The sequence below is a fragment of the Myotis lucifugus genome, unplaced genomic scaffold (genome assembly GCF_000147115.1).
Source record: "Myotis lucifugus unplaced genomic scaffold, Myoluc2.0 scaffold_256, whole genome shotgun sequence".
Classification (NCBI taxonomy): Eukaryota; Metazoa; Chordata; class Mammalia; order Chiroptera; family Vespertilionidae; genus Myotis; species Myotis lucifugus.
Window position 1 is genome coordinate 376,835 of NW_005871304.1, and position 14,669 is coordinate 391,503.

Consider the following 14,669-nt stretch of genomic DNA (forward strand, 5'->3'; position numbering starts at 1 on the left):
GACTGTCCAGCTTTGTTGTACATTTTCAAGCAAGAGTCAAGTGTTCAACATGAGAAACAGCTTATGATACATTTGTGATACAGTGCAGGTGGGAATGGGATGGGAAGCCCTCGGTCACACCGAGGAAGAGACAGAGCCTTCCAGAAGACTGTCCCTCCAGAATCCAGGCTGGGTAGGAGGCAAAGACATCAGACCAGCCCTGTCCAGCAGGTGCCCCACGCGTCTCATTCACAGCCACAGCCTGTGAGGCGGTGTCTCGAGTGGAGCAGGGATGCCTCTAGTTCACCTCCCCCAGGAGTCCGTGCTGTCTCAGTAGCTTGTTCAGTCTTTCAATTTCTTGTTCCTGTTATTACAAAAGCAGAGAAATAACTGAATTTACCTCTGAGCCTCACCAGGGATGTGACCATTATTCCGTGAGCCCTGGTACGAGGACAGGCCATGAAGCTTGTGGAGTCAGTCCGCTGAAGGCGACTGCCACAGTCAGATGGGGTCCAGTGACAAGAGGAGGGACGCCCAGCCTAGCTCTGGGAAGGAGGCAAGGACAGGGAAGGCTTGGCCAGGGGGAGGGGTGCTCCTGGCTCAAGGCCCACAGGAGCGAAGGCCTGGCGTGAGAAGCACTGTGCTGAGGTGGGCAACTGCCAACAGGTGGTATTTCCCCAGAAGTGCTTTCTTACCTTCTCAGAGCAGCTGAACTCAAGGTGCTGGATCTTGGCAGCCAATTGCATATTTATCTGTTTTAACCTCAACAGTTGCCGTTCTGAACGTGTCTTAACTGAGATAATTATTCCTGAAAAATAATTGAGGGTCTCAATGATCCTGGTTTCTAACTTAACCACTTGAAAAAAAAATCTGTGTTCCTTATAAATGTATCCAGTTGAGAAGAGTGTGACAGACAAGCAAGACAGTCACTGCTTAAAGGCATCTGAACTAGGAGGGTCAGATTGTTCATTTCCGAGGACCTCGTTGTGAAATACTTCTCTTTGGTCCCCAGGGGCTGAAAAATCCTTAAAAATAATCACTGAACAGATGAGCATTGAGCTCCTTAGCACAGAGCTTCTTCACCACAGCACTGCCTAGCAGCAGTGTGTGCAAAAGCCACAAAGGTGCTGGCCTGGCTGGTGTGGCTCAGTGAATAGAGTGTCAGCCCGAGCACCGAGGGGTTGCGGGTTTGATTCCCAGTTAAGGGGATGTATCTGGGTTGCAGGTTCTTTCCCTGCCTCAGTTGGTGCATGTGCTCGAGGCAACCAATCTCTCTCACATAGATGTTTTTCTCTCTCTCCCTTCCTCTCTCTCAAATCAATAAAAATAAAATAAAGTCATAGCAGAAACATGAATTCTGAGATAGAGGCTCCCTGTACAGACAGGGTGTGCAAGGCATAGGCTTTTTACCTAAAATACGCAGTATTTCCTCAAGTGTGTGCTCCACAGCCAGTGTCTACAGCATGTGAATAGGTATTACGTACCCAGAAAGTATCAGATTGGTCAATTTGGAAAATATTACAGTTCTCAGAGCCTTCATCACACTAACACATGTTGTGCTTTTCTCAAAGGGGCAGGATCTAGCGTAAACCATTTTTCAGCTTCCTTGCATCCCTTTTGGATGAGGCCCCTCCCCAGGTGGGTAGGGTGTGATAAGTCTAATACAGTGGTCGGCAAACTCATTAGTCAACAGAGCCAAATATCAACAGTACAACGACTGAAATTTCTTTTGAGAGCCAAAATTTTTTAAACTTAAACTATATAGGTAGGTACATTGTATTAACTTAATTAGGGTACTCCTAAGATGGCCTTTGCTAAAAACGTCCTCAATCTGATTGAGGTACGTTCGCTGAGGTCGACCCCTTCCAACTCTCCCATCCACACTCATCTTGTATACTTGTTTCGTCTATCTTTTGTCACATGCGCCATTTGCGGACGCGACTAGCACTAACCACTGCACATGAGACTGCTGACTGACTGGCTCACTCAACTCGTGCATGAATTGCGCACCCCTCCCCCCGCGCTGCGTATCCCGCGGCCCGCCTGCGCCGTGTCTCCTGTCGCCCGACCGACTGACCGACTGACACCCCCCCCACTTCTTCTAATGCCACTTCTTCAAAATAGACTCGCCCAGGCCGAAAACCGACTTCTGCGCATGGGCCACGAAGTTTCAATCGCACTGTACGGGGTATTTTGTGGAAGAGCCACACTCAAGGGGCCAAAGAGCCGCACGTGGCTTGTGAGCCGTGGTTTGCCGACCACTGGTCTAATAGAAATAGGGCCTAAAGGAGAAAGGTAGTTCCTCTGAGAGCACATCTTGGTGTCCGTCTTAGGCACAGAGGTGGTGGTGGGACCCCAGATCAGACCACTTCACTTTCCTCTAGACGGCGGGGAGGAGAGGAAACCGACCTGGAAACCACGACCTGCAGCCTCTGTGTCCACTCCCAGGTGCCACCCGTTCCTATCTGCTCTGCCACCCAGGGGTGCAGGGGACATACCGTTGATGATCCGGGCCACCCGCCACAGCCGGAGCAGAATCAACAGGCCAAGAGCCTCAAACTCATGCTCCTGGAACAGGACGACGATGTCGAGGACAAATGAGACCACGACGACAACAGAATCCAGGATTTCAAACTTGTGGTGGAAGAACTCGAAGCGGAAAACAGATATTTTAAAGAAAACCTCTATCATGAAGAAGGTCAGGATGGCAATGCTTATGTAGTGGAACACCTGAAGGAGACAAGGAAGCACAGTGAGTGCAGGTCCGGGCGGTGCAGGTCACAGACCAGCAGGCCGAGTGCACCTGTCAGGTCGCCAGAGAGAGATTTCATTCACTGGCCAGTCCCAAGCCCCTACCAGCACCAGGCCCTGTTCTCGGGCTGGTAAAGCAGCGGGAACAGCAGACAGGGCTCTGCTCTTTGAAGGACAGCTGGGCGATGGCGGCTTGGAAAACATCCGCCGTGCCTATTGGCATAGCAATACTATCACCGTGCAGAAACCTTATGTTCTTTCATGGGGCCTTTTCATTTTTTTCCCTTTGACTCAAACTCGCCTCTCACCCAGCACCCTGACTCACCCACCTTGCTTAATCATTAAGCCCTCAGAGCAATGAGGTTCTGGTCAGCATCCAGTAGTCTTAGAACAAGTCTATTGATTTATAGAGACAGAATTTTCAATCCAACTACAGAGAGCATGTTGGCCTCAGTTTCCAGGAAAGCAGAGCAATCCCTCCAAACATGTCCTTGCCCAATCAGGACAGAATGACTCCATGGCTGACATCAGGACCAGATACAGTGATCAACTACCCTCTACCCTAGCGCCAACCAATCAATAGAGACCACGACCCTAACTCCTTGAGTCATGATTAATGATTCCCCCCACCCCCATAAAGTCCTTCCCCTGGAAGCCATGGGGAAGGAGTTTTTTGAGCAGTAGCTCACCTGTGACTCCAGGCATGGTGCCATCTCCTTAATAAATCCTTACTTCCTTGGCTGCAAACTCTCGTTTGATAAGTGCAGGCAAACAGACCCTTCAGTTGGGTAACAATGCCACTGCTTGGAATTTATCCTACAGCCTAATTCATGTGTACAAAGACTCGTAAGGATACTTGCTGCAGCATCACTTGCCAAACAAGATCTTCTACATAGTTTGTAGAAAAATTGAAATATCCATTAGAGGGCAATCGTCAAATGCATTATGGTACCTCCATATGGAGCACTACGCAACTGTTAAAAAGACGAAGGCTGATCCATATGGGTTGACTAGCAATGATCACCAAGGTAGATGGCGAGTGAAGAGTTCCCAGATCCTGACTGATAAATACTGGTCTTCAGTAAAGTAACCATTTCCATTCTGAGGCAGGGAAAGTTCAAAGTCAGCTGGGACATCATCTTTGAGCAGGGAAATGCTCACAGACTATGGGGTCGTGCCAAAGGAACACAGCAGTCCACTCGAAGGGGCTCACAGTGGCCAGGTTTGGGACCATTTGAATATTGAAAAGAATGGCTATCATTGTAATACACTGAATACATAACACACAAAAAATCCATGCGTCCATAGTGAGGGGTACATGCACACACATGTGCACACGGGAAAAAGGAAAGCTCTTATAAAAGAATAGCAACTATGTGATGTAGAAGGAAAGACAACTCAAAATCACCAGTTTGCATCCCCCAGTGTATTCACTGGCCAGCCAATGCTCATGAGTGGATGCTAATTGGCTGTTAGATATGGAATTATTGATAATTTTAAAGGTATGAAAATGCTATGTGGTTCTGTAGGAGGAAGACCTCATTCTTATGTACATCAAAGTATTTAGGATGAAGTGTCATGATGTCTAACTTACTTTCAAATGGTCAGACAATAATATATGGGTGTGTTTGTGGATAGAGATATAAAGCAAATATAGCAAAATGTAGATTTGCCTCTTTTTTTTCATAATCAAAAAGTTGAGGAAAAAGAAGGGCACAAGACAGTGAGTTTGCAGGTATGTTATTGGTTCTGTTAAAAAAAAATAGAAGAGAAATTCATCCATGTATGGAAGGACTGGGGCTGGCCGCAGAGGGACACCTAAGGGTGCCTTGGGAAAGGGGCCACGCGTAGGAAGGTGGTGTTTTACACCTGAAAGGGCATTTTCGAATTATAAATCAACTTTTGTCTTTAAAAAAGTGTTGGGAGAAGCTTTCCAGCCCCCGACTGTCTCCTATGTTACTGACGATGGGCCACAGGTGGTGTATTTTTGGGGTATCCAGTGCCCCTTGGGCGAATGTTGGGGAGGGACTCCGGCAGGAAGTGTGAATCAGGGAATAAATAGTGGCACATCCCCGATGGCTCCAGCCTAGGGACCCCATCAGAACGGCTAAGGAGAAACAGCTCTTCTAGGGGACGGGAAAGTATGGTTCTCCTGGTCAGAGCGCCCCTCTGGAATCAGGGACACACTCCAGCTCAGTGGTCGGCTCAGTGGTCAGTCCGGGAAGCCATCAAGTGAAAGGAGAAAGTGTCCTGCTTGTAGTAAATGCTTATAACTTTCCTCTGCCCTTTGACTAAAAGCACCCAATCTGCTCTCATGCAGCCTCAGGGCGGCTGCTGTCCACCCTACTCTGTCCCCTCCAGTGCAGGTACCAGAGTGAAGAAAGCATAAGGGCTGTGGACAAGCTACCCGGCCGGCGTAGTTGTTCTTGTCCGGCTGGATGATCTTCAGGTCCAGGATGAGCTCGGCCAGCACCAGGAGGGCATCCAGCACAACCAGGCAAATGATGATGACCTGCGGACCCAGGGAAGGAGGAGAAGCCATGAGCCCTAAGGGAGACCGCCTTCTATCTTTCAAAGGTTGGTTTGGAAACATCTGGATGAAACCACTAGGGAAAAATGCCAAGGATGGGAGGCTGCTGGCTATGGCCCAAGCACCCTGTGGGGAGCCCGCTGGGGGCCAGCTCCTCCACAGAAGCCCCTCCTCCCCCTGCTGCCTTCCCGGGCTGTTCGCCACCTCAGTGCCTGTACCAGGGCATCTCAGGACAGCTCACTCACTGAACCTCTGTCACTACTTGTCTTTTTTTAAAAATATATATTTTTATTGATTTCAGAGATGAAGGGAGACAGAGAGATAGAAACATCATTGATCAGCTGCCTCCTGCACACCCCACACTGGGCATTGAGCCCACAACCCAGGCATGTGCCCTGATCGGGAATCAAACCATGACCTCCTGGTTCATAGGTCGACGCTCAACCACTGAGCCATGGCAGCCGGGCACTACTTGTCTTTTTCTTACTCGTTCACTGTTTCCCAGCATCTCTCAAACCAAACTGCTAATCCCTAGGTGGCAAACAAAATAAGCAATAAAAACATTTTGCCACATTTTTATTTTCCTAGTACTGTGCATTGCTCTCGCTTGGGTAAGCCCAGAGTAGATGCTCAGCAAATAATGAGCAACATGCAGCCTCAGAGGTCTGAGTGGTGGGAGAGACCTCCAGGCTCTGCCCGCTTTGGGCAGTTGGGGTACAGTGATGTCCGCTGTGCACATAAAACAGCTGCCCCGGTTCAGATGGAAAGCCGAGGAGTTGTGGGAAAGACAGTCATGACCTGGGGGCAGAGGAGGGCAGTGGGAACCAGAGCGGAGGGAGTGTGTGATCGCAGTGATGGTGGTGGTCACGGAGATGGAGGTGGTGACGACTCTGATGAGGGCACTAATGGGTGGTGGTGACGGTGTTCAGAGAGACCACAGGGATGACAGGGTGGTGATGGGAATGGCAGCAATGGAGGGACCCGGGGGACGTTGCGTGACTTTCTTCCTTTGGAAACGGTGGACCATTACTTGCTTCCCCCGGGGCCTTGCCTCTTACACTCTCAGGTACATCGATTTTGGCCTCTGAAGGTTAATGTTGCCATTAATTTTCTTGGCAGTTTCAGGATGAAATTCTACAAGTCCAGGCCTACTAAGAACGATGTACTGTATACATTTTTTATCATTTCCACCCGTAGCTAATTATTTCAGTAATTAAATGATTTGATGAGATGGATTATTGTGAAATTGCATGGCAAACTGTTTTTCAATGAAATTTTCATACAGATCAAATTCAGCAGCTTAATACAGATTCAAGCCTTTGGTGGTTTTTTCCCTCCTTTTCTTTCTTTCTTCATCTTTGGTTTTATTTTAGAGCTAAAGGGATCTGACTTAAAACCAAGGCACAGAAATATTAAAAACAGACTGCATATTCAGCCCTAAAAAGAGACAAAGTACTGGTACATGCTATGACGTGGTTGAACCTAGAAAACATTATGCTAAAGTGAAAGAAGCCAGATGCAAAAGACAATCTGTATTGTATGATTCCATTTATATGAAATGTCCAGAACAGGCAAATCTATAGATGCAGTAAGATTAGCGGTTGTCAGGGGCTGGGAGGTTATTGTTTAATGGGTACCAAATCTCCTTTGGGGGTGATGAAAACGTTCTGGAACCAGATAGTGGTGATGACTGTGCAACATTGTGAATGTATTAAATAAATGCCACTGAATGATTCCCTTTGAAATGATTAATTTTATATGAATCTCAGGCCCAAGGTCACAAAGCTACAATGCCCCGTCCCCACCCTGTATTTTCTCTCTTGGTTGTGCCATCCCATGTGTGACAGCAGTCAGCTGTACATCATGTCACCTTGGCCACCTCAAACCATGTGGAACAGTGGTTTGAAGGAAAGGGATTCCAGAATCTTCTGTATGCTGATCCTACTGGCACAAATCGAACCCCTGAGCCTGAACCTGTATCCCCTGCTGTGAGGTGGCCACCTTTCTTCTACTCTTAGCCCCCTCTCCAAATCTGGTCATGTCACCCCCTCCCACCCGCCTGTAAACTTTCCATGGCTGCCCACTGCCCAGGGATGACGACCTTCCAGTGCCTCCTCTCTTGCCAAGCGGTCCCTCTTCTCACCACACACATGCCGCGTGGACCCTCCTCAGTCCTGCAACGCTGCCGACCTCCGGCCCTTAGCAACAGGGCCATCTGCCACTCCCTCTCCCACCCACTGAGCTCACTCCTGCCCAGCCTTCATGTGTTGGGGGAGAGGGGCATGTCACCTCCTAGACATGTCTGCCCCGTCCCCAGGATCTCTCAGAGCCCCCTCTGTTTTCCTACAGAGGGCTTCTCTCCACTTGTAACCAGTTATCTGTCTGGGTGGTTTCTGGAATGACTGTATCCGTGAGTGGGGCAGGAACATGTCCACTGTGCTCGCCACTGTACCCCCCGCCCCCCCCCACACACACACAGGTGCTAAGAAACGGCTGTTGAGTGAATGACTAGCATCTCTACTTGTTTTTCCCCAGAACCAGCATCTCCGGGGATCCCAGCTCAGGGGGCCAGCTGGTGGGCTGAGTCAGGAGAAGGGGGGCACCTCCCCGAGGGGGATAATCCAGGGCTCCCCTTGCAGCTGGAAGGAAGCTGGCTCCTTCCTCCTGCTCCTGAAAATTGAGGGTTTGGGATTTCAACCCCAACAACTTAATACCACGCTTTCTTTCCTGTCGCAGCCACAGAGGAAAGCACTGTGCCGGGCTGCTGGGCCTGCATTCTTTCTCGAAGCCACATAAAAGCGACAAAAGACCAAAATAAATTTTCCCTGTTTTACCCTGGAACAAAGTCAGCGACGGGAGAGGCAAGGGCTGCTTCTCTCTGCTTCCAGAAGGGACACTGGCTCTTGGTAGGAACCGGATTATCTTGGCCCAGGGTCCCCCAAATGGCTCCACATGGTAACGGGGCTGACAGGGGCTGCGTGCTTCCCCAGTGCCCCTGGGCCTCCTGCATTCTCCTGGGCCTTAGACGTGCTCCTGGACTCCTGCCTGCCACCTGAGGGCTGGCCAGACCCCACCTGCCTCTATCCTTCACAATCAGATGGCAGGACAGATCCTGAACTCCGCAGAAAGCTCCATTCCTTTGCTGTCCTTTGAAGCCCCCCATCTCCCTCTCATGGTCTCCCCATGACCACACCTGGAAGTCGGCGGTGAGTGAAGCCTGGCAGGTATTTTTGGCTGAGGCTGAGGCCCCCAGGGTGAAGAGTGGGTGTGGCCTGGCACGCTCTCGCCTTGTGGGGCTGGCACGTTTTTCCTGCCTCCAATGTTTATCCTTTAATTGACTTTGTGAGTGTGCGGCAAAATTTGTATAACATAAAATTGACCATTTTAAAATTCAGTAGCATTAAGTCTCTTCCCAAGGTTGTGGAACCACCCACCACTATATAGTTCCAGAACATTTTCATCACCCCAAATGGGAGCCCTGTACCCATGAGGCATTCTTCCCTCCCTCCAACCTGTGACAACCACCAGTCTGCTTTCTGTGCCTACGGATTTGCTCCTTCTGGGCATTTCACATAAATGGAATCATACGATACAGAGTCTTTTGTGTCTGGCTTCCCTCACTCAGCTGTAGCCGGTGTCGTTTCCTTCCTTTTCATGGCTGAGGAGTATTCCAGTGGGTGGATGGACCACATGTTGTTTATCCGTTCATCAGAGGATGGACCGCTGGAGTGTGATTTAATCCCTGAAACATGGGACCTGCCCCGGGGACCCGGCACGGTGTAGGCGCCTGGCACATGGTCGGTGCCCAGGAGACATCTGCACCGGGAATGAGGCAGTGGCAGAGATGGGCCCCCACCCCAGCCTCGTGACTCTCAGCTGAGGGCTCTGCCCACCTACCTGAAACCTGTGGGAGCTGAAGAGCTTCTTCACCCTGGTCCTGAAGTCTAGAGGGCGCCTGGGTGTGGAGACAGGGGCCGCAGTTGGCTCAGCAGCTCGGCCCTCTTCCTCTGAAGCTGGTGTTGGCGGCGGCGGCGGCTGCTGCTCCTCCTCCTCCTCCTCTTCCTCCTCCTCCTCTTCTTCATTCTCCCATTTCTTGTAGTTGATGTTCCAGGCATGGTAGTCATCCCCAACGACAGTGAAGTGCTTCAGGAACTTGCTCATCCTCTCGGCGGGAGCCACCTTGGCCCTTCGGGTGACCGTCTGAAGGGAGGGGACAGAGAGTGAGCGCTCGGCAGGGCGGCCTCGGAGCCCGGAGCCCGACCAGACCAGTGGGACCCCACGTCTCTCTGGCGGGGAGCAGGGCCCCAGCTGGGCCACAGGGGTGAGGGCAGTCCCAGAGCTCAGAGCACCGTGCGAGCACAGAGACCGTGAGGTCACAGTGGTTTCTTGTGCTTTTATTTTTGGAATCCAGGCTGTCAGTGTCAGTGAGGTGACAGGAAATGCCAGACCCCATCAGGCCTATCACTGTGGTCTGGTTGGCAGTAACCAACGGAATTGGTACTACAACCCAGTTACAAAATACCCATCACGGGCCCACATGTAAAGATCGGAAGAAGGCCGCATGGTTCAAAGATATCACAACCTGAAAAACCAGAGGCGAGAGTTGCCAGGGGGAGGGGAAAGCCAAAAGTAAAAGTACCCAGAGTTTCATGCCATGGCCCATCAGTCCTTGAACAGTGAGAAGCAAATGGATTTTTTTCTAGGTTCAGCTGTTTTAAATCCATCGTGTATTTAAAATATATATGTTATTGATTTTTTACAGAGAGGAAGGGAGAGGGATAGAGAGTTAGAAACATTGATGAGAGAGAAACATCGATCAGCTGCCTCCTGCACACTCCCCACCGGGGATATGCACACAACCAAGGCACATGCCCCTGACCGGAATCGAACCTGGGACCCTTGAGTCCAAAGGCCTACGCTCTATCCGCTGAGCCAAACCGGTTAGGGCGATAATACATTTTTTAATAAAGTTTGACAATGAAAACTTTCAGGTATGGATGCAAGAATAGGCAATATGGTCAGTGGAACAGAAGAGAGCCCTAAGCAGAACCTGGATGTGATGGTGGTGGCAGGTCAGATCAGCGGGAAGGGCTGGCGAGGTCAGGACAACTGGCTTTCCCAATAGAAAAGTAAGTAAACAAAAGACCCCCATACAACACAAAGAATAAATTTAGGAGGCATTAGCATTAATGTATGTGTGTGTGTGTGTGTGTGTGTGTGTATATATATACATATATATATATGTATTTTTTTAAAACTTTAAAAGTCTTAGAACAAAATACAAGTATCTTCATGACCTCAAAACAGGGGAAGATTGTTTAAAGAAGACAAAACTGCTCGATCGGCATGGCTCAGTGGTTTAGCATCAGGCTATGACCCAGGAGGTCATGGTTTGATTCCAGGAGGTCACAGTTCGATTCCGGATTGTGGGCTCAATCCCCAGTGTGGGGTGAGCAGGAGGCAGCCGATCAATGATTCTCTCTCATCATTGATGTTTCTATCTCTTTCTCCCTGTCCCTTCCTCTCTGAAATCAATAAAAAAACTAAAAAATATATATATATATTACAGTTTTTAATTCTTTCTTGTTTAAAGTATTACATATAGTATTACTTATGTCTCCTTTTCCCCCCATTGACCTCTCCCTGGCTACCCCCACCCCCCAGCACATGCCCTCACCCCCCTACTGTCTGTGCCCATTGCTTATGCTTATATGCATGCATACAAGTCCTCTGGTTGATCTCTTACCCCCCCCCCCACACCCTCCCCTGCCTTCCCTCTGAAGTTTCATAGTCTATTTGATGCTTCTCTGTTCTGTATCTATTTTTGTTCATCAGTTTGTTCTTCATAAAAATATATTTGTTAAAAAAGAAAACAAAAACACAAAGAAATGGATAGAGTTGACTCATCAAAACTAAAAGCTTTTCTATCTCACAGACACTCCTACAAAGTTAAGACACACACAGATTGGGAGTAAGTATTGCAATGTACTTAACAGACACAGATTTAGCATCCAGAATATATAAAGAAACGTTACTTCAAAAAGATAACTCCATGGAAAACTAGGTAATAGATATTAAGCAAGTCACTTAAGAGAAAACCCAAATGGCCAAGATACTCAACTTCACCAGCACTCAGGAAAATGCGAGGTGACGTAACAATCGCACACCTTTTCACTCCTCAGATTGGCCAGATTTTAAAGTCTACAGTAGCAAATGTCGGTGAAGGCGTGAAACAATGGGGTCTGTTGAACACTGAAGATAAGACCAGGCAGTGGCACCACCATTTTTTGGAAGCAAAATGGCATTGTTTTGTCAAGATGAAGTTGTGTATATCTTTCTTAACGATCTAGTGATTCCATCCCCAGATGGGCTCCCCCCCAAAACTGCCCATATGTGCTCAAATCAATGACATGCTCAAGAATGTTCACCAGAAATGTTCACCTGAATGGTGGGAGATAAATGGATCCTATTTGTGTGATGAAATACTATACAACAGTTAAAATAAATGCCTCTGTATATCACTGAGGACATCTGCATGCACCCGGCCACAGAGATGACCTGGTCGGATCTCCCCATGCTTTCAGTGATGGCGTAGACCTTGAGCTGCCAGGGTTTGCTCAAGGTCTCAGGTAACCAGCAGCCGTGCGCTGGAAAATAGGACTGAAGCTCTTTGATCCCAGGCCACTGTTCCTTCCTGTTCTGTGGTGCCTTGTACTTTTCTAAGCTCCAAATTCATTAAAAGGACACCACCTCTTTCATAAGCCTTTCCAGAACCCCAATATTTTCTTAAGTGCCCTGAGACTGTGGGGCGAGGTTTCGGGTGATGTGTGTGGAGGGGATGGTGCTCCAAAAGGCTATATCCAGGAACCCCTTCGACCCCAGGCTGCCTCCCCTGCCCAGTCTCCCATATTGTTCAAGCACCGTGGGAGCCCCTGATTTGAGACTTCCTCCGATGCTAAAAGGCCCAACGAGAGCTTATAACCTCCCAAGAGCGAACCTTCTGAATCTGGCCCCTTCCAGGATCCTGGGGCCTGCCTGGCTCTCTTCTTCTGACCCTCACTACTCATTTCCTCTTCCGCCGTCTCCCTAGACCAGGCCTTCATCCTCTCACCCAGAAGACTGCAACAGCCTCCTTATCCATCTCTCTCCGTCGACCCAGTTCTTCCAGCACATTCTCCACCCAGCAGCCTGAATGGATTTTATAAACCTTCACCTCTGACCATAGCACCTGATCATATCACTGCCCCCTGCTTTTTGCTCTTTGAATAAACATCCAAGATCCTTCCAACGATATACATGGCCCTGCAAGGTTTGATCTCATCTCCTACCCCACAACCTATCCCTCCAATGGGCCACAGTCTCCCCCCTCTGGGCCTCCTGAGGGGTCGTCCCTCAACCTGGCATGCTCTTCTCCCCACTGGCATTGCTCACTCTTCCTCATGCTGGAAGCCTCAACTGAAATGTCCCTTCCTCAGAGAGGCCATCCTTGACCCCTCAAATGTAAACCAGACCCCTTCTTAATTTGATAACCCTTCTTTATATTCCTTACCTTTCCTTTGAGAGCCCTTAAAACCATTTCCAACTAGAAATCTTTTTGTGCAGCTGTTTATTAGTTCTCTCTCCACACTAGCATTTAAGCTCCATCAGGGCAGAGTGTGTGTCCCCAGAGTCTCACATGACACCTGACTTAGAAGCCCACCAAGCGCCTGTTGGCTGAGGGCCCTCGGACCCCGTCTCCCATGTCGGGCGGCGACTCGTCTCAGGCTGGATCCTCCATCACTTGGTTCCCAGGGCTGGCCAAGGGTGGCTACTGGCCATACCTCCCCCCCCCCAAAACCTCCTGTGCTCGTCTGCAGCACGGGGGAGCCTCTGAGTGCTTTGCAAAAACCACATATTTTACAGAAGAGAAAATTTTTTGTCCTGAAACCTTGCGACCAGTAAAAAGAAGCAACGTTTAGTAATTTGGGATGAAAATATTTACAGCACCCAGCAGAGCAGAAAAGAACTCTGGTTTTAAGTTTGAAAAATCTGTCATTTCAGAAGCAGAAAAGTTCCAGAAAAGGGCAACCATATAGCTCATCACGAAAATGTTGTGGGCCTCTGAAATCCACCACCCACCCTGGACTCCCCGCTCTAGTGCCCCCCACCGCTAGCCCTGCCCGGGAGGAAGGACTGACTCAGTGAGTAAGGCAGAGCACCAACCTCAGTGCCTGGCCTGGAGCAGCCGCTCCACAGTGACGGCTATTCTTCTTCAACATCGAAAACTCTCCTCTCCACTGCTCCGCCTTCATCACCGTCCATGAGTATTTCACGTCTTGGCTTCCTGGCCGGCTGCCAACCTCTGCAACCCCCTGGCTGTTCAGTCTCACAAACTGTTGGATTTCCTTTGTGGCTTAAGCTACATTGAGTTGTTTCTGTCACTTACAAACCCAAAAATCTAGACCAGTAGCGTCCCTGACACTGGAAACCGCCCATCTCCATGCCCCCTGCATTAACCCTTACTGTCCCGCTATATCCTGACCCTACTCTCCCTGGGGTCACCTTTAGATCGAAGCCCACAACTGTGGTTCCCATCTGCTTGACTGTACTGCATCCTGTCACACTGCTGACTCAGGTGTTTTTTAAAAATATGTTTTTATTGATTTTGAGAGAGAGAGGAAGGGAGAAGGAGGGGAGAGAGATAGAAAGACCAATGATGAGAGAGAATCATTGATTGGCTGCCTCCTGCACGCCCCCTACTGAGGATCAGCCTGCAACCTGGGCATGTGCCCTGACCGGGAATCAAACCAGTGACCTCTTGGTGCATGGGTCAATGCTCAACCACTGAGCCACACCAGCCAGGCTGACTCGGTTCTTTTTGACAATCTTGCCTCATCATTTTTCTCCTACGGCTGGCCATCCTTCTCAGTGTCCTGTACCATGTCCCTGTCCTGCCACCTGGAGTCCTTGAGATTCTGACCCTGTCCTAGGGCAGGGTGACCTTCCCCTTTGGTGGTCTCAGCACACCTGTGTTCTCAACGCTGCTCATGTTCAAAGTCTCAGCCAGATGACTGGTATGCTGTTTGCTGTGACCCAAACTTCCCTCCCATATCCACTTCTTCCATGAGCCCCCAGGGCTTGGCATCACATCCACCCCGCTGGCCAAGCCCAGAACCAACAGTCATCTCTGGTTCCTCTCTCTCCTTCAAGCTCATCGATATCAATGTAACCTCTTCAACATCGCTCACCCTCCACCTTCTCTTTTCCATCGAACCCTCTCCGATCGACAGGACACCTGCACCAGCCTCCTCATGCGGCCTCCTGACCCCACATTCTTTCTCCACACAGCAGTAGCCAGGATCACCTTTCCCCACTGCCCACCTGGCCGTGTCCCTGCTCTCACCTACCTCCCTCTCGCCCCTCCCCGCCC

At 49.6% G+C, this 14,669-nt stretch overlaps 1 protein-coding gene across 5 annotated transcripts in view; it reads right to left on the bottom strand.

Annotated features, from left to right (window-relative positions):
- Nucleotides 1-3: 3 nt before the first annotated feature.
- Nucleotides 4-14,669, bottom strand: part of HVCN1 (hydrogen voltage gated channel 1) — a 27,724-nt gene continuing 13,058 nt past the window's right edge. For 2 of the 5 annotated variants that reach the window (XM_014464594.2, XM_023762669.1), the window contains 4 exons: nt 9,158-9,460; nt 5,138-5,242; nt 2,478-2,709; nt 400-787 (listed from right to left, as the gene is read on the bottom strand). In XM_014464594.2, coding sequence (XP_014320080.1) covers nt 519-787; nt 2,478-2,709; nt 5,138-5,242; nt 9,158-9,460 — 909 coding nt within the window. In that variant the 3' untranslated portion in view covers nt 400-518. Of the gene's footprint in view, nt 344-399; nt 788-2,477; nt 2,710-5,137; nt 5,243-9,157; nt 9,461-14,669 lie in introns of those variants that run through there. The other 3 variants (XM_006099027.3, XM_023762672.1, XM_023762671.1) reach the window with 3 other exon arrangements.